At 39.5% G+C, this 20,197-nt stretch overlaps 3 protein-coding genes across 3 annotated transcripts in view; 1 reads left to right on the plus strand and 2 right to left on the minus strand.

The window, feature by feature from the left end:
* Positions 1-1,458: 1,458 nt before the first annotated feature.
* thoc7 (THO complex 7) lies at positions 1,459-7,555 on the plus strand. Its single transcript, XM_006784601.2, has 8 exons — positions 1,459-1,531; positions 1,772-1,892; positions 1,994-2,121; positions 2,228-2,314; positions 3,667-3,724; positions 7,060-7,126; positions 7,231-7,300; positions 7,393-7,555. Exons 1-8 carry the CDS (start codon positions 1,513-1,515, stop codon positions 7,452-7,454), a joined length of 612 nt encoding a protein of 203 aa, XP_006784664.1. The 5' UTR covers positions 1,459-1,512; the 3' UTR covers positions 7,455-7,555.
* Positions 7,556-8,033: 478 nt separating this feature from the next.
* LOC102795429 (interferon-induced GTP-binding protein Mx-like) lies at positions 8,034-12,817 on the minus strand. Its single transcript, XM_035905148.2, has 12 exons — positions 12,511-12,817; positions 11,876-12,013; positions 11,596-11,750; positions 11,002-11,140; positions 10,630-10,828; positions 10,451-10,529; positions 10,233-10,355; positions 10,001-10,142; positions 9,764-9,922; positions 8,945-9,021; positions 8,610-8,858; positions 8,034-8,498 (listed from the first exon to the last, which is right to left on the minus strand). Exons 1-12 carry the CDS (start codon positions 12,695-12,697, stop codon positions 8,274-8,276), a joined length of 1,872 nt encoding a protein of 623 aa, XP_035761041.2. The 5' UTR covers positions 12,698-12,817; the 3' UTR covers positions 8,034-8,273.
* Positions 12,818-15,981: 3,164 nt separating this feature from the next.
* LOC102794957 (interferon-induced GTP-binding protein Mx-like) overlaps positions 15,982-20,197 on the minus strand; it is a 29,456-nt gene continuing 25,240 nt past the window's right edge. The window contains exons 2-12 of the mRNA XM_087840608.1: positions 19,930-20,067; positions 19,670-19,824; positions 19,187-19,325; positions 18,585-18,783; positions 18,414-18,492; positions 18,199-18,321; positions 17,921-18,062; positions 17,652-17,810; positions 17,467-17,543; positions 17,159-17,386; positions 15,982-16,305 (exon numbers count right to left, since the gene is read on the minus strand). Of these exons, the coding sequence (XP_087696734.1) occupies positions 16,024-16,305; positions 17,159-17,386; positions 17,467-17,543; positions 17,652-17,810; positions 17,921-18,062; positions 18,199-18,321; positions 18,414-18,492; positions 18,585-18,783; positions 19,187-19,325; positions 19,670-19,824; positions 19,930-20,067 (1,721 nt within the window). The 3' untranslated portion in view covers positions 15,982-16,023. The remainder of the gene's footprint in view (positions 16,306-17,158; positions 17,387-17,466; positions 17,544-17,651; positions 17,811-17,920; positions 18,063-18,198; positions 18,322-18,413; positions 18,493-18,584; positions 18,784-19,186; positions 19,326-19,669; positions 19,825-19,929; positions 20,068-20,197) is intronic.

Here is a 20,197-nt window from a genome sequence, read left to right on the forward strand (position 1 = left end):
AGAGTTAAAACCTAGTTTTGGGGCAAAGTCAGCACACTCCTAAAGGAGTTTTATATTACAAGGTTTGATTGATGATTCTATTTGCAGTTTTCATATCAGCGAATGCTTCAAACTACCTGCCCAAATAAGAGTCTCTGGGAATTTGAACATGGCTGCAGGGTGTCAAAACGTGCAGTGTCCTTAAAAAAGTAGAGAGAACTGGACAAGAGACATGTTCTGCAGAAATAGGAAAAAATGCAAAGACCTGACATAAGATGATATATGCCAAATTACACAAGAACTGAATTGAAAAAGCAGTGGCATGGATATTATGGAGTCATGAACCCAAAGTTGACATTTTTGGTTCAAATCATCACTATGTAAGGAGGAGGCCAGGAGAGAGTTAAAACAGCGAGTGCCTACAGCCATCAGTAAAACACATTGGAGAATGTTATGGTTTGGTGCTGCATTTCAGACTGTGGTGTCAAGAATCTTGTTAAAACCGAGGGAAATATGAAAACATAAAAGTACTGTCAAATTTTGATTCACCATGCACCACCATATGGAAAGGGTCTGATTGGCAAACAACTTTTTTTTCCCGGCATGACATTGATCCCAAACACACTTTCAGTGCAGGAAAAGTATACCTGGATAGAAAAACACAAAATGAAACACCATCATGTCTTACACTGGCCTCCCCAGAGTCCATACCTCAACATTATTGACGCAGTGTGATATCATTTGGACAGAGAACAGAAAGAAAGGAAGCCAACATCCAAAGAAGAGCTCTGAAGAAACCTGGAGAACTATTCCTGAAGACTTCTAAAAGAAATTCAGAGGAAACCTTACCTTAGAGAGTTCAGGCTATTTTGAAGAATACATACACTGACAGACAAGCCAACTGCAACTGTAAAATTGGAATTGGCGTTTTAAAACTCAGTGTTTGCCTTATATACTATATTTCCATGGATGTTTGCACACATTTCAATAAACAACTGTAGCGATTTCTCATTTCTCTAGCACAATATAAATAAATGAGGGGTGGTTTAGGAGTTTCGCACAGTATTATATGGAAGCTAATTAAGAAAAATAGCTCACACTTATAGCACTTTGCAGAATTTATTCCAAAACATATAAGAAAACTATACGTCTGTTTGAAAAAAAAAAAATCAGTTTAGTGCGATGGTTCATGACACAAATTAAGACACTCTATAAATGTCATCAGTCATCATGTCATCACCAAAACATGGTTTTAACAATATACTTCCGTGTTGTTCTGCTCTTCCCAAAGTTAAAAAAATCTAATCATATAAAGTTTTATCAAAAAGAAAACGCTCTGCATTTTTTTTCCAACTAAAGGTTTCACTTGTCTCATAAAATATCCAATGGCAATCTATTTTTGCCCCTCCAGTCCAGTTGGTGGCGGTAATTCTTCAAACTAGCTTGCCAACCGAGGACTAAACCACAGAAGAAGAGCAGGAGACCGTCCACTTCCTGCTGCTCAATAAAGTTTTGCAAAGCCGCAACACAAACATGGGGGCAGTTACGGATGGTAAGTAACCGTTCTCTTCATTTATATTAGCTATTCATACCACCTATGAGTAGTAACAATTATCTAAACCTTTAGAAATACTACTATACCAAGGCACATACCCATACCCGTCAAAAACGAACCAGTTGTGCATGGAGACAGGGGTTATTTTGGATACAGCTAACATCAAGTAGCCTTGTTAGCCGGTGTATTCTCTTTACCTGCTGTACCTGAATGGCTGTTATTTCGCCCGTATTCCAGATGAAGTTATACGGAAACGCCTTCTCATTGACGGTGATGGAGCCGGAGATGACCGCCGAATCAATTTGCTCCTGAAGAGTTTCACGAAATGGTGCAACTCTCCCGGGACCCCGGAGGAAGGGTAAGCGAGCTCTACATACCCAACTCGGTTGCCACGCGTTTCTCTAAAATCGCCTAGAAGAATTTGGTCTGAGTCATAAAAAGTGCTGTAATTCTGTTCAGATTCACACAGTATCAGAGGATGCTGGGCATTCTGGCTCAGTGTGAATTTTCCATGGGGAAGACGTTGATGGTTTACGACATGAATCTTCGGGAAATGGAGAATTATGAGAAAATCTACTCCAACATCGGTAGGACTGGGTTTTGTGAGACTGTCCGTTTATCTTCGCAACTGTTTACAAGTCACATTTTGTATTACCTGCTTTTCCAACTCGTTAATTTGTCCCCATACTACAGAACAAAACATTGCATCTGCACATGAGAAGATAGCAGAATGCAAAAAAGAAATTCAGAGGGCAAAGAGGATACGAAAGAATCGCCAAGGTAAGAAAGCTATTCAGTCAGCTGTCCTATTCACAAAAGACTCCCGTTTTGTTATGTACCCCTTCTACAAGCTATACCTCCAGCTGTTGTCAATTCTCACCTGTAAATTCTAAAGATCTTGACATCAGTTAAAGCCTTACACCTATTTACTTGACCCTATCCCCACCAAACTATTTAAATGTGTGTTTCACCTTTTCCCTTAAATGTGCTGTAATCACACTGCTACTCGAGAGAAAAAAACCTGGCTCTATTGATCGTTAATAATTCTAGCCTTAATTGTAATCTTTCATTCTTCAGCAAAGCATTTGGGGGAAAAAAGTTTACAAACAACTGAATAAATACCTTTCAAATCATAGTTTTTATAAGTACCAATCAAGGTTGAGAACCAGTCATAGCACAGCAACAGCTCTTACTAAAGTCATCAAAGACTCGAGGATCAATAATGATTCCCTGAAAGTTTAAGTTTTAGTTTTTCTTGATCTCACTGCTGCTTTCAACACAGTTGACCATGACATTCTAATTCATAGGCTTCAGGACAAAGTTGGTTTAACAGGTCGGGCTCTTGATTGGCTCTCATCATATCTAAATGGTAGAAGTTTAATGTTTCAGTTAGCAGTTTTAGATCTGCACAAATACATATTCAATCAGAGGTTCCTCAAGAGTCTATCCTTGGTCCATTACTATTTAACTTTTACATGCTCCCACTTGGTGCTGTCTTAAAGAACCATAATAAAGCCTACCATTGTTATGCGGATGATGCACGTTTGTACTTATCACTTTCCTCTGATGATCTAACATCTGTTCACAAAAACTAATGAGCTATGTTGATGATATTAACTGCTGGGTGTCTCAAAGCTTTTTAGAATGGAACAGAGCTCAAACCAAAACACTTTTTGTTGGTCCCAAAAGTCATGGACATAAAAATAGTTTCTCTGAAACAGAGTGAGCAAATCAGGGACCTTGGCATCATCTTGGTGGTTTCAGTTTTGATAACCACATGAGTGAGGTTACCAGAACTTCTTTCTATCACTTAAAAATATATCAAAGGTTAGAAAATTCTTATCTCAAAATGACTCATGTGTTTGATCCATGTGTTTATGTCAAGTTTGTCAGATTATTGCAATCATCAGGATGTCTTTAGATGATTCAAAATGTAGCAGCTACTGTCCTTATTGGTGTGTGGAAATTTGACCACTTTACCCCAGTGATGAAGGAACTTCATTGGCTCCCATTACAATATAAAATTACCTTAAAATTCTTCTATTATTTCACAAAACTCTGTTTCACTCACCAGTACATTATGTGTATAAGATGTAACTTGTCCAACTTCTCTCTTTCCTTACTTTTTCCAGAGTATGATGCTCTAGCTAAGGTTATCCAGCAGCACCCAGACCGACATGAAACACTAAAGTAAGTCAGTCCTTGCCTTCTGGCTAGTCAGATCTTTGCATTAAATAAAATGCATCCAGTTTACAGTTGTGGTCGAAAGTTTACATACACTTGTAAAGAACATAATATCATGGCTTTCTTAAGTTTCCCGTTAATTCTACAACTCTGATTTTTCTCCTATAGAGTGATTGGAACAGATACTTCTTTGTCACAAAAACATTCATGAAGTTTGGTTCTCTTATGACTATATTATGTGTTAAGAGAAAAAAGTGATCATGTCTGCTGGGTCAAAAATATACATACAGCAACATGAATTAGCAATTATGGTGACTTAGAATGTTGTCAGTGAAATGAGCTTCTTAGCATGGCCTCTTAACTTCTTGTGAGTAATTATGAGTGATACAGCTGGTGACTTCTCTGAGGCCAGTTAAATAGGGCTCATTGGATACAAACGCCCACAAATGGTACAATGGGGAAATCAAAGGTGCTCAGCATGGATCTGAAAAAGAGAATTATTGACTTGAACAAGTCAGGAAAGTCACTTGGGGCCATTTCAAAGCAGCTGCAGGTCCCAAGAGCAACAGTGCAAACAATTGTTTGTAAGTATAAAGTGCATGGCACTGTTTCGTCACTGCCACGATCAGGAAGAAAACACAAGCTACCACCTGCTGCTGAGAGAAAATTGCTCAGGAGGATGAAGAGTCAACCGAGAATCACCAAAAAGCAGATCTGCCAAGAATTAGAAGCTGCTGGAACACAGGTGTCATTGTCCACAGTCAAACATGTTTTGCATCTCCATGGACTGAGAGGCTCCCGTGCAAGAAGGAAGCCCTTGCTCCAAAAGCGGCACCTTAAGGCTCAACGGAAGTTTGCTGCTGATGGACAAAGATAAGACCTTCTGGAGGAAAGTTCTGTGGTCAGACGAAACAAAAAATCAAGCTTTTTGGCCACAATGCCCAGCAATATGTTTGGAGGTGAAAAGGTGAGGCCTTTAACCCAAAGAACACCATGCCTACCATCAAGCATGGTGGTGGTAGTATTATGCTGTGGGGCTGTTTTGTTGCCAATGGAACTGGTGCTTTACAGAGAGTAAATGGGATAATGAAGAAGGAGGATTACCTTCACATTCTTCAACATAACCTAAAATCATCAGCCCAAAGTTTGGGTCTTGGGCGCAGTTGAGTGTTCCAGGACAATGATCCCAAACCCACATCACAAGTGGTAAAGGAATGGCTAAATCAGGCTAGAATAAGGGTTTTAGAATGGCCTTCCCAAAGTCTTGACTTAAACCCCATTGAAAACATGTGGACAATGCTGAAAAAACGATGTCAGAAAGCCATTAAATTTAACTGAACTGCACCAATTCTGTCAAGAGGAGTGGTCAAAGATTCAACCAGAAGCTTGTGGATGGCTACCAAAAGCGTCTAATTGCAGTGAAAATAGCTAAGGGACATACAGTGGGGCAAAAAAGTATTTAGTCAGCCACCGATTGTGCAAGTTCCCCCACTTAAAATGATGACAGAGGTCAGTAATTTGCACCAGAGGTACACTTCAACTGTGAGAGACAGAATGTGAAAAAAAAATCCATGAATTCACATGGTAGGATTTGTAAAGAATTTATTCGTAAATCAGGGTGGAAAATAAGTATTTGGTCACCTCAAACAAGGAAAATCCCTGGCTCTCACAGACCTGTAACGTCTTCTGTAAGAAGCTTTTCTGTCCCCCACTCGTTACCTGTATGAATGGCACCTGTTTGACCTCATCATCTGTATAAAAGACACCTGTCCACAGCCTCAACCAGTCAGACTCCAAACTCCACCATGGCCAAGACCAAAGAGCTTTCGAAGGACACCAGGAAAAGAATTGTAGACCTGCACCAGACTGGGAAGAGTGAATCTACAATAGGCAAGCAGCTTGGTGTGAAAAAAATCAACTGTGGGAGCAATCATCAGAAAATGGAAGACATACAAGACCACTGATAATCTCCCTCGATCTGGGGCTCCACGCAAGATCTCATCCCGTGGGGTCAAAATGATCATGGGAACGGTGAGCAAAGATCCCAGAACCACACGGGGGGACCTGGTGAATGACCTGCAGAGAGCTGGGACCAAAGTAACAAAGGTCACCATCAGTAACACACTACAACGGCAGGGAATCAAATCCCGCAGTGCCAGACGTGTTCCGCTGCTGAAGCCAGTGCATGTCCAGGCCCGTCTGAAGTTTGCCAGAGAGCACATGGATGATACAGCAGAGGATTGGGAGAATGTCATGTGGTCAGATGAAACCAAAGTAGAACTTTTTGGTATAAACTCAACTCGTCGTGTTTGGAGGAAGAAGAATACTGAGTTGCATCCCAAGAACACCATACCTACTGTGAAGCATGGGGGTGGAAACATCATGCTATGGGGCTGTTTTTCTGCCAAGGGGACAGGACGACTGATCCGTGTTAAGGACAGAATGAATGGGGCCAAGTATCGTGAGATTTTGAGCCAAAACCTCCTTCCATCAGTGAGAACTTTGAAGATGAAACGAGGCTGGGTCTTCCAACATGACAATGATCCAAAACACACCGCCCAGGCAACAAAGGAGTGGCTCCGTAAGAAGCATTTGAAAGTCCTGGAGTGGCCTAGCCAGTCTCCAGACCTCAACCCCATAGAAAATCTGTGGCGGGAGTTGAAAGTCCGTGTTGCTCGACGACAGCCCCAAAACATCACTGCTCTTGAGAAGATCTGCATGGAGGAATGGGCCAAAATACCAGCTACTGTGTGTGCAAACCTGGTAAAGACCTATAGTAAACGTTTGACCTCTGTTATTGCCAACAAAGGTTATGTTACAAAGTATTGAGTTGTATTTTTGTTATTGACCAAATACTTATTTTCCACCCTGATTTACGAATAAATTCTTTACAAATCCTACCATGTGAATTCATGGATTTTTTTTTCACATTCTGTCTCTCACAGTTGAAGTGTACCTCTGGTGCAAATTACTGACCTCTGTCATCATTTTAAGTGGGGGAACTTGCACAATCGGTGGCTGACTAAATACTTTTTTGCCCCACTGTATAACCAAATATTAGCACTGCTGTATGTATATTTTTGACCCAGCAGATGTAATCACTTTTTTTCTGTTAACCCATAATATAGTTATAAAAGAACCAAACTTCATGAATGTTTTTTGTGACAAAGAAGTATCTGATCCAATTACTCTATCAGAGAAAAATCAGAGTTGTAGAAATAACGGGAAACTCGAGAGAGCCATGATATTATGTTTTTTACAAACGTTTGACCACAACTGTATGTGCTTTCAGCTTTTGTGATGATCTGGCTATGAGCTCTGTTTTACTTTGTTCTTTGCAGGCAGCTTGAGGCGCTTGATAAAGAACTCCAACAGCTGTCGCACATTAAGGAGAATGTGGATGCCAAGGTAAAACCAAAATATCTCTTAAATGCTTTAGTTTTAACGTTGAATATTTTTTAGTTAGCAGTAAAAATTCCTACTTGTTAAAATCTTGCATTTGTTCCGCTCAGTTGGAGTTGCGAAAGAAGCAGTTCCATGTGCTGCTCAGTACCATACAGGAGCTTCAGCAGACCCTTGAGAGTGAGTGCTTTTTAGTCTCAGTAGCTGTTAAAGTGTGCATCTTAGCACATTTGGTGTCACCTCACCTCACTGATCAACTTTCTGTTTTCTAGACGATGAGAAATCAGACAATGATGACAACAGTCAGGAGAGCCCTGCAGAGAACGGAGAGTGAATATGTGGAGATCCTGAATTTAAAACAACTTGATTTTAATTGATTTTGTTGTCTCTGATACTTTTTTAAAATGTATTTTGAATAAAGCTGACTTGTCCACAGCTGCTTTGTTTAATTTATTCACCAAATTTTAGATTCATATTAACATTGTTGATCTATATTTATGTAAGTTGAAGTAAAGAACTGTTTACTTCAACTTAAATAATATATTATAATAATTTTCGGATTATAACTTTGTTTTGCTGTTTTTAATTTACTGTGGGAAACCACAAGAGGGAGCTAAAGTTATTTAAGTAGTTACAAAGTGTAAAGGTAATGGACTGGTTCTTAAATCTCGTTTTTCTACTGAACAATCAAAGCACTTTTAAGCAACTTACCTGCTCTGCCTCCTGAGTCACAGCCACCCCAGTTATTTACTCAGGTTTTGAGTTAAAATGGATAAATTCAACATCTCAGCCAAACAGAAGCAGAGCAGTTCAGTTTGATTTGATATGGTTTTTTTTTTAATAAATAGAATTCTCAGAAATTAGAACGTGTCATTAAGTATCTGACACTTGAAATATAATCAGAAAGGTCAAGTTAGAAAAAAACTCTTTATTTAAACAAATTTGTGTGATGTGATGTCAAAATCATCTAAACAAATAAGAACAAAAAGCACTTTAGTAGAATTTACTCACACTAGTAAACCAGAGAGTTAACAGAGCCCTTAAGCCCTAAAAGACATTTATAATTTAGGATGGAGTGCTACATGTTACACTACATGTGTACATATAAATGGTCTCCCATCACCTGGCACCACTGACTGCAGAGCATTCACATCTAGAACTCGACCAGGTATGCACGGGCCTTCATGAGGCGTGTGACGCGATTCTGCAGAGCAGCCCTCTTGGTGCCAATGTCAGAATCCTCCTTCAGCAAGAACTCCAACTTTTCCTTGTCTTGAAGCATCTGCAGCATCTCCCTCTGCAGCTGGATGGCAGTCTCTTGCAGCATGTGGTAGCGGATCACCAGTGGGATTTGATCAGCCAGACGCTGCCCAGCAATCTGAAAGAGGAAGTAGAAAAGACAGTTATGAATAATTTCAAAAATAGCCTCTGTGTAAACGCTCACTGATTTTGTCCATATATTTTTCCGCTAAACATAAAGAAAACTTACTTTGTAATATGATTTAAGGTGTAGCATCAGTTCCTGAAGTGTAGCATGGTTATCCTTGGTGTACACATGTGTCCGCAGCTTGCCTTTGTGATTGTGTTCTTCCTCCTCCTCATCTTCTTGCTTGCTTTCACTCAAGCTGTTGCTGTATGTCCTGTCCTGGGAGTAAACCAGCAGCTCCATCTTGAACTGAGTTCTTAGCGTTGATTCAGCAGTGGCCTCTTTATCCTGCTTAATGGCTTCGATCTTTGCCTGGAAAAACAAACAAAAATGATACTTTGACATAGTGCTGATAATGATTAAACAGTAAAACAGAGACAATCTCAGACGATTGCTACCTTGGCTGTTTTTATTAGGTTAGGAAATCCAGTGAAGCTTCTCTGGGCCAGCTGTAGGAACACCCTTTTAATAGCATCTAGAGAAAACAGATATAAACAATAAAACCACTGAACTTGAAGTGATCGCATCATGGGTGCAGCATATTTCTGGGTAAATCTATTGTGTAATCCAGGCTACTTCAATAGTTTCCGTTTCAGCCAACCCTCAGTTTTAGAGAGAGGATTATTAAAAAGAAAAAGAGGTCCAACAAGCAAAAGTGCAAGATATCAAAGTCAGTTGCTTTGCCAAAACCAACAAAATGTAGTAAGTGTAAGTGTTAAACATAGACAGCACTAAAAACATTGAACATTGAACAGTGAAGAAAAATGTTTTTATAACCGTGGAGATCACTTTTCAGATTGAAGGCATACATGACCGCTTATTCCAAATCTGGCAAACATCTACATTTTGTAAAAACGTGGAAATGAGCCATTAGATCTATGGAACAAAGTTTTATTAAGCTGTGAAACAAAAGTCATTCTATATAGAAATGTCTCAAGTTCACCACCTAATCCGTTAAAACACAGCAGTGCCTCTACTTTTGCCTGAACCTGTATACTGTGAATTTGACACGCTGCTCTTTAATGACCATCTCATATCTGTCTGAAGCAGCAGGCTAAATTCAGAGGTATGTAAAAGCATTCTGTGTGCTCAAATTTAGCCAAATGCATCAAAACTCATTGGATGGTTATTCAATGTAGCATCTACTCAGAAAATCACAAAACTAGGACAAAAAGTGAGTAATTATCCAATATGTACTGCCTAGACTGTAACATCACCTGCTATGTCCTTGAGTTTCTTGACAGCTGGTTCTTCCAGCTGTTTGATCTGCTCCTTCACCATGACCTCAAAGGTCTTGTAGTTGATAAAGCCTGGTAGTTCTCTTCCACGGTACTTGTCTTCATATACCTCCACCTCTTTTTCAATTTTCCTGTTAACTGCAACACGAATGGTATACATCAGAGATGTGAAAATGGACTGCTATACACCAGCTCAGTAAAAATAAAATGACTCACAGTTTTGTCCTGAGCGGTCCAGGTGGGCATTCCACTTCCCAAACTCTCGCCTGAGAGTAGAAAAAACATTCAAGCTCTCTCCACAGTTGAGCTCCTCTCCTGAAGTCAGGTTGATGGCATCGTGAGTGAATGCGGTAACTTTCTGCAGCACACACGTGTTAGAGGTATTTGATGTTTGTTAAGCAGAAATGAACGTAGTCACATAAATGTTATGGCTGGTAAGGAAGCTCACATCGATGAGGAAGATGAGTCTCTCAGCCATATCAGAAGGAGGTCCGTTACCATATCTGTCCAGCTCTGCCTGAGTCTGAGCCAGTTTATCCTCTATCTGCTCTTCCAGTCTTGGCAGAGATCTCTGTAAATCAAACGGCAGGGTCACACACCTTACAGCTAATCACTCGGTTGTACAGGATGTTTGTTATAAGAACGCAAAATCAGAAAAAAAATCACCTCAATGTGATTCACCAGCTCAAGGGTGAGTTTTTCAGCTAGTTTAGGAACAGTGGCGTGACCTTCACTGTAAAGAGTGCTGGAGCAAGAATAAAACAGGTTCTCAGTACTTTACTAGATGATTCCCACCCAAACAAACCTACAACAAAAAAAGAACAAAACAAAACAAAAAAACTTACTGGAAATAGGGATGATCTTTGAAGAACATCTCCTCTTTTTCTAGGGCTTCAGTCAGAGACACTTTCTCTGTGATCTCCTTCTGACCCCTGCACCTGACAATCATGTAGCCCTTATTCAGGTGGATGACTTCATTATGGACGATTTCAAGCACGTTCTCTTCTGTGCCTTTGTCCACCAGGTCAGGCTTAGTCAAGATACCTGAGTGAGAGAGGGAGATAACGAGAGAGAGAAGACAACTTTAAAGTGAACTTAGACCTGTCACATCTAAAAGACTGAGTTGCAGTTTGCAAATATGTTCAAAAACGAAGCCAGTATGATTGTGGAATAAAGTTTTATAGCTTTATGAAACATTATAACTGGGGTCCTTTTACCCAAAGTCCTCTCTCCTTCAGGATCCACCTGCTGCGCCATTTTCAAAGCCTCTGTGGTTGCAATGTCCACATTACACGGAACAACCACCAAGCTGATGGTTTCTTGTTTTGTGATAAACTTCTGGATCAGTCTTTTTATCTGAAAGCATATATTCACACCATGCATGTAGTTCTTTATACGGTACTTCCTATTCTTAAAGTGAAAACACCCATCTAAACCTAAACTCACACAAACTTTTAGAATTCAGGCAGTCGTTGACTGCAAACGATTTTCACCTTTGCATTAAAAATAATCCTTATATTTAAAATTATGTTAGTTTGTCCAATTATTTTTGAACCGTTGAAAATGAGGGATTGTAATTATTAAACAATACTTTTGTTTACTCCTTGAATTAAAACTGAAAGTTTGCACTTGCATGCTTGACTTAATATGCATTGTAGTTAGTGTGCAGAGACAAAACTACAAAAATGTCACCGTCCAGAGACTTATGGAGCAAACCACATCTGCCTTATTTACCTGTTATTTGCCTAAGGTGCTTTGAAAACCAAAGAAGTCCCTATGAAGTTTTTCAGGGGGACCCTCAATTATGATACCTGATCGCCGATGTTCTCTGGCTGTCCTTTTACAGCCACCCTGGCAATGCCGGGCAGGTCAATGAGGGTCAGGTCCGGGACATCAGGGGAAGCGATCTCCAGACTGATGAGCTCATCGCTGATCCCCACTCCGACCCCAGCCATTTCATTTTGAGCTGAAGGTACAAACAGACAAACATAACATGATATAACTAATGATTGCAGGACTGATCAGTGAAACCTTTAAAGATCCGGTAGCTCAGTCAACCAGATTTAGTAATTATGTGTTTGTATATTGTACCTTCTTCAATCTTTTTATCCACAGTTGTAGGATCTTCTATTTCCTCCTCGTGGCCCTGGTAACTTATCCTTCCAGTCCATTCTTCTCCTTCTTTCTTTCTCTTCATCTTGAGTTCAAGAGGGCATCTTGTTACAATGCCTAGATTAATGAAATGTGAATAAGAAAAGAGGGGAATAATTTAAGATAATCTGATGAAATTATGAAAAACAGTAGTCTGTGTCAGACAGCACAAGAGTTATTTGATACTCTGTCAATAGCACATCTTAATATTTGGTAACAGTATGAATAGGGAAGAGAAGCAATTATAAATGTTTCCAAATGTAAATGAGGCCATTGTTGTAGTGTGGCTCTTTATTTCCACCTCTAACACATTGCATGATGACATTGCAAAACCTAGTTTGTTTCAAGCATATTGGAACCTTGAGTGAAGGCACAACAGAGTAAACGTTTTAAAAGCCAGGATTATTCATTTCCCTGATTATTCCCAGTCTACACTGGAGTATGATGTATCAGCTCGGTGTGTCTTTTGACATGGTTAAAAAAATCTCTGAATGCTGCTTCAGAATCCCTTATTATCATTTATTTCTTCATTTGAACCTTTATAATTATTCCTTATTTACTTCTTTCTTACTCACCGCTGCCTCTCGGCAGTGCCACCCCGGACAGCGCCTCCAACACAGAGCTCTTCCCCGAGCTTTGGTCTCCAATCACGGCGATAGCAGGCAGCGCCAGGTCCTTCTCTACACCGAGAGAGCGGAGAGAGTCAATGAGGTCGATGCAGGGTCGGACTTTCTCCTCGTACTGCTGGTTCAGAGTGCTCATGATGGTGATTGCTTTTCTCCCCGAAAGAACAAATAAATGCAGCTAAAATTAAAGTGACAAAGTCGCTGTGGCTTGTGAGCTGTTGTGTCGGAAGAAGACGGACTGAACCGGAGAAGTTCTGAAATCGTCAGCCTGGCTGTAAGTTTCGTTTTCCCTCAGTTTCGTGTATGTTATAGGTATGTAAAAATGATGAGAGAGAGACTGGCCCATCCCGTCGTTTCAGTGACGGAGCATGCATTTAATAAGGCGTGTCAAACTGAGCGATGATGAACGTTAGCCAACAGTTTACGCTGCAGAAAACAAAAAGGCAGAAGACTTTCTGGAGACCTAGCGGTCACATGCCGGATGTATATGTTAAAGATAGAGCAAGCACTGATGGAGACTGGGCTAAATCGAAAGTATAATACAGGTTTTGTTTCCTAGTCTTTCGTTTCTCCTGCCTTCAGAAGGACCAGATTGTATATTATTTTTGTACTATTTCATTAATCTCAGATTTTTACTTCAGTATAAGTTTTACTATTTTAAGGGGTTTAGTACGTTTAGCCTCACACATCTGGACAGCCGTAACACTTATGTGAGAATGCTGTTTGTGAACTCCATCTCTGCTTTCATTACAGTTCAACCCCACAACTGGTTAAAAAACTAAGGAACTGAGGACTCCGCTCTTTGTGCACCTGGATTTTGGATTTCCTGAGCGATAGACCCTAGATCGTCAGGATGGGAGAGCACACCACCTCCACCCTCATTCTGAATGTAGGCGTTCCACAGGGATGTGTCCTCAGTCCCCTGTTATATTCACTTTTTACCCATTTACTTTTTCTCCAATTCATACCAGTAACACCATTATAAAATCGAGTACAAAGATTTAGTCTACAGAGAGCATCTGAAGTGATAGTGTGACAACAACAACCTACATCTGAACACAGCCAAGACCAAGGAGATAGTAATCGACACAAGAAGAACAAAGCGATCTGAGCACTCCTCCCTCTACATTGACAGGGAGGAAGTAGAAAAGGTAGAAAGCTTTAAGTTCCTCAGTGTCCATATCTCAGCCGACCTTACCTAGTCCATAAACATTTCCCACCAGGTAGGAAAAGCACAACAAAGGCTTTACTTTCTCAGGAAGTTGCGTCAGGCACAATTACCCGAAAAACTGCTAATCAACTTCTACAGCTCCACCATCAAGAGCCCTCTGACCTACTGCTGTACACTCTGGTTCAACTGCTGTACTGTGGAGGTCAAGAGAAAACTGCAGTGGGTAGTGAGGGTGGCAGAGTGGGCAACTGGTGCTTCACTCCCCTCAGAGACATTTATGCTGGCAGACTCGAGCGGAATGCCAGCATCATCATCAAGGACCCCTCGCACCCTGGACACTCACTTTTTACCCTCCTTACAGGTCGATCAGGTCAAAAGCAGCCTCAATAAAAGTTTCTACCCACAGGCTGTAACTTAACTTAAAATAACTTTAACAAATATGGACAAAATTATTTGTATATGATTTTTGCTTGCCATGAAGCACCAACAATGTTTTTTAGATTTTTAGCTGGAAGGAATTAAACAAGGGCGACCGTGGCTCAGGGGGTTGGGAAGCGTATCTGTAACCGGAAGGTCGCCGGTTCGATCCCTGGACTCCCTGGTCGTTGTGTCCTTGGGCAAGACACTTAACCTACCGCCTACTGGTGTTGGCCAGAGGGGCCGATGGCACGATATGGCAGCCTCGCTTCTGTCAGCTGTGGCTACAACTGTAGCTTGCCTCCACCAGTGTGTGAATGTGAGAGTGAATGAATAGTGGCATTGTAAAGTGCTTTGGGTGCCTTGAAAAGAGCTATATAAATCCAATCCATTATTATTATTATTATTTCAAATACTAGACTGGAAATTTAAAGCTTAAATGTACAATGCTCCAATATGTTTTAGAGTTCTTAAACCAGGTATTGATGAGATGCTGAATGATGTTTTTGTGAAAAATGTTGCAAAGCAAACTGAAGTACACTAATTTTATGTCGTTTAGCAATGCCATGGAAATACACAAAAAAGGAGAAAAAAAGATTCTTGGCTCTCATAAAAAATAAACCAATTATTTTGAGTCAAATGCAACTGAAATAGATAAATCCAAAGTTTTATTTCTCAAATTAATAACTGATCTCATCCTGAAATAATATAAATGCAGCATAAATTAAAGTTGGGATCTGAGTTTGTAATCTGTAAACATCTACTGAAATAGATTGTCACCAAACCAGAAAAACCTGCAGGGTTTTGGAATCACATGTTTATTGTGCAGATATTGTGTAAGTCACACAAATGCACAAAATCCTGAAACCATGAACATAAACATGCGTTAGGAAATGTTGGTCTCTTGTTTTATGTATGGCAACTGCATTGAAGGACAAGATTCAGTTTTCAAGGTATTGAAAGTAACAAAAACTGCAGACTGATTACAGCTGTAAACACAATTTGTTCTTTTTGAGTAGAAGTAAAGGATAATGTCCAACACATGCTTGGTTTTCAGTTCACCTTTGCAAAGTAAAGGATTAAGAGAACCGTAGGCAGTGGAATAACCACTCTGAGGCATTTGAGGATCAGGCCACTTGTCAGGATTTAAGGTATTGTTTTCTATCTAGCCTTTGCTGCATATTTTATTAACATTATGTAGTTCATGGTGATGTTTTAATGAGTAGAAAATATTTTTAAAAAGGGGGCTCAGAACAACTTTATCCTCCCCATAATTTCTGGCAACAGTTTCATTCATATGACCAAAAAACTTTAAGGATGGCACAAAGGTTAGAGGGTGGAAGGCAAATAATACCAAGCCTGTCATTGTGAATTGGTATCTGTTTCCATTTTTTGTACAGTGGTATAACTAATCTAATTTATTTGGGGGCTGTACCAGTTTGAAGATGAATCTGTTGTTGAGAAATGTTCTTTTAATACATTCTGATCATATTTCTGCAGAAAAAAATGTCACTTTCAAAAAATTCAGCCTTTTAGTATATGTCTCACTTTATTTTAGTTATTCATTTCCCCCGTTAATGTATACGCAAACTGTAACACACAATATAACAAAATAGCACATGGAGTGCATACTATTACCAGTGATTTTTCTCACACATTTAAAACCTTTTTAATAAACAAAAAATATCCTTCTGCAACAGCAACATACATGCGTATGATCCTTTAAGATGGTATATTATATATATATATACATGTACACACACACTAAACAATTACAATCTATAATAAAGGCACTCAAAATGTATAGCAAAGCGAATGCTGGGGAAATATTTCTATGATTCTATGAAGTGACGTCCATCATTTTGTTTGTCAGGTTAGAAATCTGGTTTTAAGCTTTGCCCTTGTGCTGAGCTGAAGTTGAATGTGTTCATACTAAACTCAGTCAACAAAAGGCGGCCGTTTGAGAGGCGTTTAAGGCCGTTCTGAAGTCGTTCCCTTTGAATTTTTGTCCCAATGTCCTCTTGAAGCAGGGACTCTTTTCTCTCCTTATCCTGAAGCATCTGCAGCATCTCCCTCTGCAGCTGGTTGGCAAACTGCTGCAGCATCTGATAGCGGATCACCAGGGGGATCTGGTCAGCAAGACGCTGACCAGCAATCTGTGAGTGGAGAAGACAGAAATAAGGATGTAAAAAGCTTTTGTTTGTTACGGTCTGTAATATGTCAGAATTTGAACATGGTTGTTGTTTTGTATTAAATTATTAGCTGTGAACAAAATAATAGAACATTTCGATATTTTGTAACCATTGTGTTCACATCTAAGGAAAAACAGAAAAAAAGTCATACCAGACTAAGACTTAATAAAGTTGAGTAATATTCTTAAAACAAAATAAAACAAAGACTAAAACCACCCTCCCAGCAGATAATAGGGATGCGCTAAAAAGCTAAATCCTTCATGTGCCGCCATCACAAAAATATTGTTGGTGTCTCTAATACTGTCAGACCTGAATTTGGACCTGGCTTTGAGAAGACATTAAAACATTTATTCTGTATTAATAAATTATTAGGCGGAACAAACTAACATTGTTACTGTTACTGAGGCCAAACATCTCTAAGTAAGAGATTTGCTTCTGTACCGATGTCCATGGGCAGATAAACTGGATTTGTTTCTACTTTGTGGCCCATTTTTGTCCCATCAAGCTGAATTTGTTGGGGCAGTGAGCAAATTCAGGCTCTAACCCAAATTTCCTGTTTGTTGCTTTATGTGACTGTGTCATAAATAGAACAGGTGTTCATTTCATTTAACTGTATAAATTCTAAATTTCAGCTTTAGTTTTAGTTTTGTTCTTTTCTTTTTGTTGTTGCTTATCTGTAGTCACAGTTTCAAAGAGTCTACTTTTTCTCTTATATTGAAAACGTCAGTGGGATGTATCTTTTGACATGGCAAGAGTTTATGTACTATATCATGTTTTTAAATGCAAACATAAAAAACAGAGTTTCAGTAACATTTACTTGGTAATAGGATTTAAGGTGTTTCAGCATCTCTTTCAGGGTGGCCCCACTGCTATTATTGTTCACCAGGGAATTTACAGCCTCCTCTTTTTCTTCCCTCTTCCCCTTTGCTAACATCTTGCTGTATGTTGTGTCCTGAGTGTAAACGATCAGCTCCATCTGAAACTGCATCCTCAGTATGGCCTCTGCTTCAGCTTCCCGTTTAGTTCTGATGTCTTCAATCTTCAGCTAAATCACACAGAAAATGTCAGTACATATTTATCAGTGTTTAGTAATAAATATACAACAAGCAGCAAAGGAGATGTTACCATTGCTGTTCTGATGAGGTTAGGAAAGCCAACCAGGCTGCTCTGTGCCAACTCAAAGAGCTCCTTCTTCACAAGCTCTAAAAAGAGAAAATTATCAATATATAAAATTAGAAAATGAAAGAATACCTGCAAAGTAACATGTTCTGTGATGACTTTCAATGATTGTGGTATCATAAAAAACATGCCTGACACATCTTTGAGTTTCTGGACAGCAGGCTCCTCCAGCTGTTTGATCTGTTCCTGGATCATGGCCTCAAACGTCTTGTAGTTGATAAACCCTGGGAGCTCTCTTCCACGGTACTTTCGTTCATATTGAGAAACCTCTCTCTGAATATTCCGGTTGACTATAATATGGTTGTAGTTGTGGTGGGAAAAAATAATAGTATTAATAATTTCATCTTTTAACAGTAGGTATATTAGAGGTAACTAATTAACAACTTTTAAATTAACTTACAATTTGTTCCAGAGGTCTCTATGGCTTCCTTCCATACTGCAAACTGAGTTCTCAGTATGGAAAAGATGCTGGACTTGTATCCACATTTTAATTCTTCACCTTTGGTGAGACTGATAGCATCCTGTGTGAATGCTGACACTCTCTAACAAGGAATGGTTTCAAAGAACAGGACATGTTGTTTCCAGAAGCTCATATTCATTTTTCTTACACTTTTGTTTAGGAGGTGCAAAACCTGCAGCTGGCATTTTTTTGTCTCCTAAAAAAACTGGTGAACTTACATCAATGAGGAAACCAAGCCTCTCAATTGCATCAGATGGGGGTCCATTGCTTAATTTGTCCAGGTTTGCCCGAGTTTGTTTAAGTTTCTTTTGTATCTGGTCATCAAGCCGTGGCAGAGATTTCTACAAATCACATGGACAAATCACATCAAAGCTGGAGTGGGTTAAAGCTCTCCCCAGTGACCTACAAAGGTAAAACAGTAATAAGTACTCACCTGAATATGATGCACCAGTTCAAGAGTGAGTTTTTCTGCCAGTTTAGGAACAGTGGCCTGACCCTCATCAAAGAGAGTCCTATAGCACAAACAAAAGGTTAGAGTATAAGCAACACAGCCTAACACACCACAAACACTTGTTTGCATAATTTCCAAAAAGAGCAAACTTACTGGAAATGGGCATGCTCTTCGAAGAAGGCTTCCTCATTTTTTAGTGCTTCAGAAAGTGAAACCTTCTCTGTGATCTCCTTCTGACCCCTGCATTTGACCACCATGTAGCCCTTCTTCAGCGGGATGACTTCATTATGGACAATTTTAACCACGTTCTCTTCTGTGCCTTTGTCCACCAGGTCAGGTTTAGTCAAGATACCTGACACAGAGAGATAGTGTTGGATTCCCCACCTTATGAGAAAACCAGCTGGATAATGATGATGATAGTAATCATTAATGAGCTCCAGTCAGAGCTTGGTGCCAGCCATTAAATATTGCTCACATTGTAAATGGTAAATGGACTGATTCTTATATAGCGCTTTTCTACTCTCACAGAGTACTCAAAGCGCTATATACAACATGCAACAAACTTGTGACAAACTAATAAAAATATTAAATGAGATTCAACAGTTTCCTCACCAGTGAAAACAGAACCAACATGATAAATGTATGCAGTAAGCATACATAGTAACTATATTTATTCAGTGGATAGAGAATAAATGACCTAAGAGAGACATTTGCTTATAAGCCAGGTGGCGCTTTTTAAAATCAGTTTTAGTTACCCAACGTCCTCTCTCCTTCAGGATCCACCTGCTGTGCCATCCTCAAAGCCTCTGTGGTTGCAATGTCCACGTTGCATGGAACAACCACCAAGCTTATGGTTTCTTGTTTTCTGATGTTATTCTGGATCAGTTGTTTTATCTGAAAGTATTAGCTTGTAACTAACAAATATCAATCTACGAAATGGAGTGCCCAAATTAGGATTGTTCAAATCAAGTTGTGAATGAATATAATACCCATTAAAGATCGCAGCCATACTTTTCATTTTTTTCACAAGAGAAATATATCATATGATTATATTATTGAGCTGTGGTTTGGATAGTGTTCTGTGGGCTGTACTGATAGCAATCATGCATATATTTATGATGGGGTCTTTCTTGCTTTTCTAAAAATCAAAAGTAAAACAGCAAACATGTGACAGGGATGAATTGAGCTGTATTTTAATCTGACTTGATGCATTCTACCACCAGAGCTCCAAATGCTACCTGTTCACCAATGTCCTCTGATTGTCCACTGACAGCCACCCTGGTGATGCCAGGCAGGTCGATGAGTGTCAGATCTGGGACATTAGGGGAAGCAATCTCCAGACTGATGAGGTCATTGCTGATCCCATTCCCATTCCCCACCAGTTTATCTTGTGCTGAAAAGAGGATTTGGTTTGAGTCACACCTAAACAATAAGTTTAACTAGCCTATCTTCTGCTCCCATCAATAACAGTGACATTTAAGAATACTTCACGCTGTACCTTCCCGAATCTTTTTCTCCACAAGTGAAGGCTTTTTTAGCTCTTCTTTATAGTCACGGTAGCTTATATTTCCATACCACGCCTCTCCTTTCTTCTTTCTTGTCATCTTCAGTTCTAGTGGACATCTTGTCACAATACCTGTGTTTTTTATGAGTGAATAGTGAGACAGAGAGGAAAACATTTGAGTGAATACCCAGAGTATTTGATAAGATCATAAAAAAGCAGTCATTATACTATATTGCCAAACACATTTTCTTTTCTCATATGA

This window comes from Neolamprologus brichardi, chromosome 5 (genome assembly GCF_056152115.1).
Source record: "Neolamprologus brichardi isolate AB-2024 chromosome 5, ASM5615211v1, whole genome shotgun sequence".
Lineage (NCBI taxonomy): Eukaryota > Metazoa > Chordata > Actinopteri > Cichliformes > Cichlidae > Neolamprologus > Neolamprologus brichardi.

What these genes read in the sequence shown, in the direction of transcription:
- LOC102795429 (XM_035905148.2), bottom strand. Translation starts at nt 12,697, where the DNA reads ATGAGCACTCTGAACCAGCAGTACGAGGAGAAAGTCCGACCCTGCATC. An exon ending in TGAAGGAGAGAGGACTTTGG is followed by an intron (nt 10,829 to 11,001) that starts GTAAAAGGACCC and finishes TCTCTCACTCAG; the next exon opens with GTATCTTGACTAAGCCTGAC. An exon ending in ACCTAATAAAAACAGCCAAG is followed by an intron (nt 8,859 to 8,944) that starts GTAGCAATCGTC and finishes TTGTTTTTCCAG; the next exon opens with GCAAAGATCGAAGCCATTAA.
- thoc7 (XM_006784601.2), top strand. An exon ending in AGGAGAATGTGGATGCCAAG is followed by an intron (nt 7,127 to 7,230) that starts GTAAAACCAAAA and finishes TGTTCCGCTCAG; the next exon opens with TTGGAGTTGCGAAAGAAGCA. An exon ending in GCTTCAGCAGACCCTTGAGA is followed by an intron (nt 7,301 to 7,392) that starts GTGAGTGCTTTT and finishes TCTGTTTTCTAG; the next exon opens with ACGATGAGAAATCAGACAAT.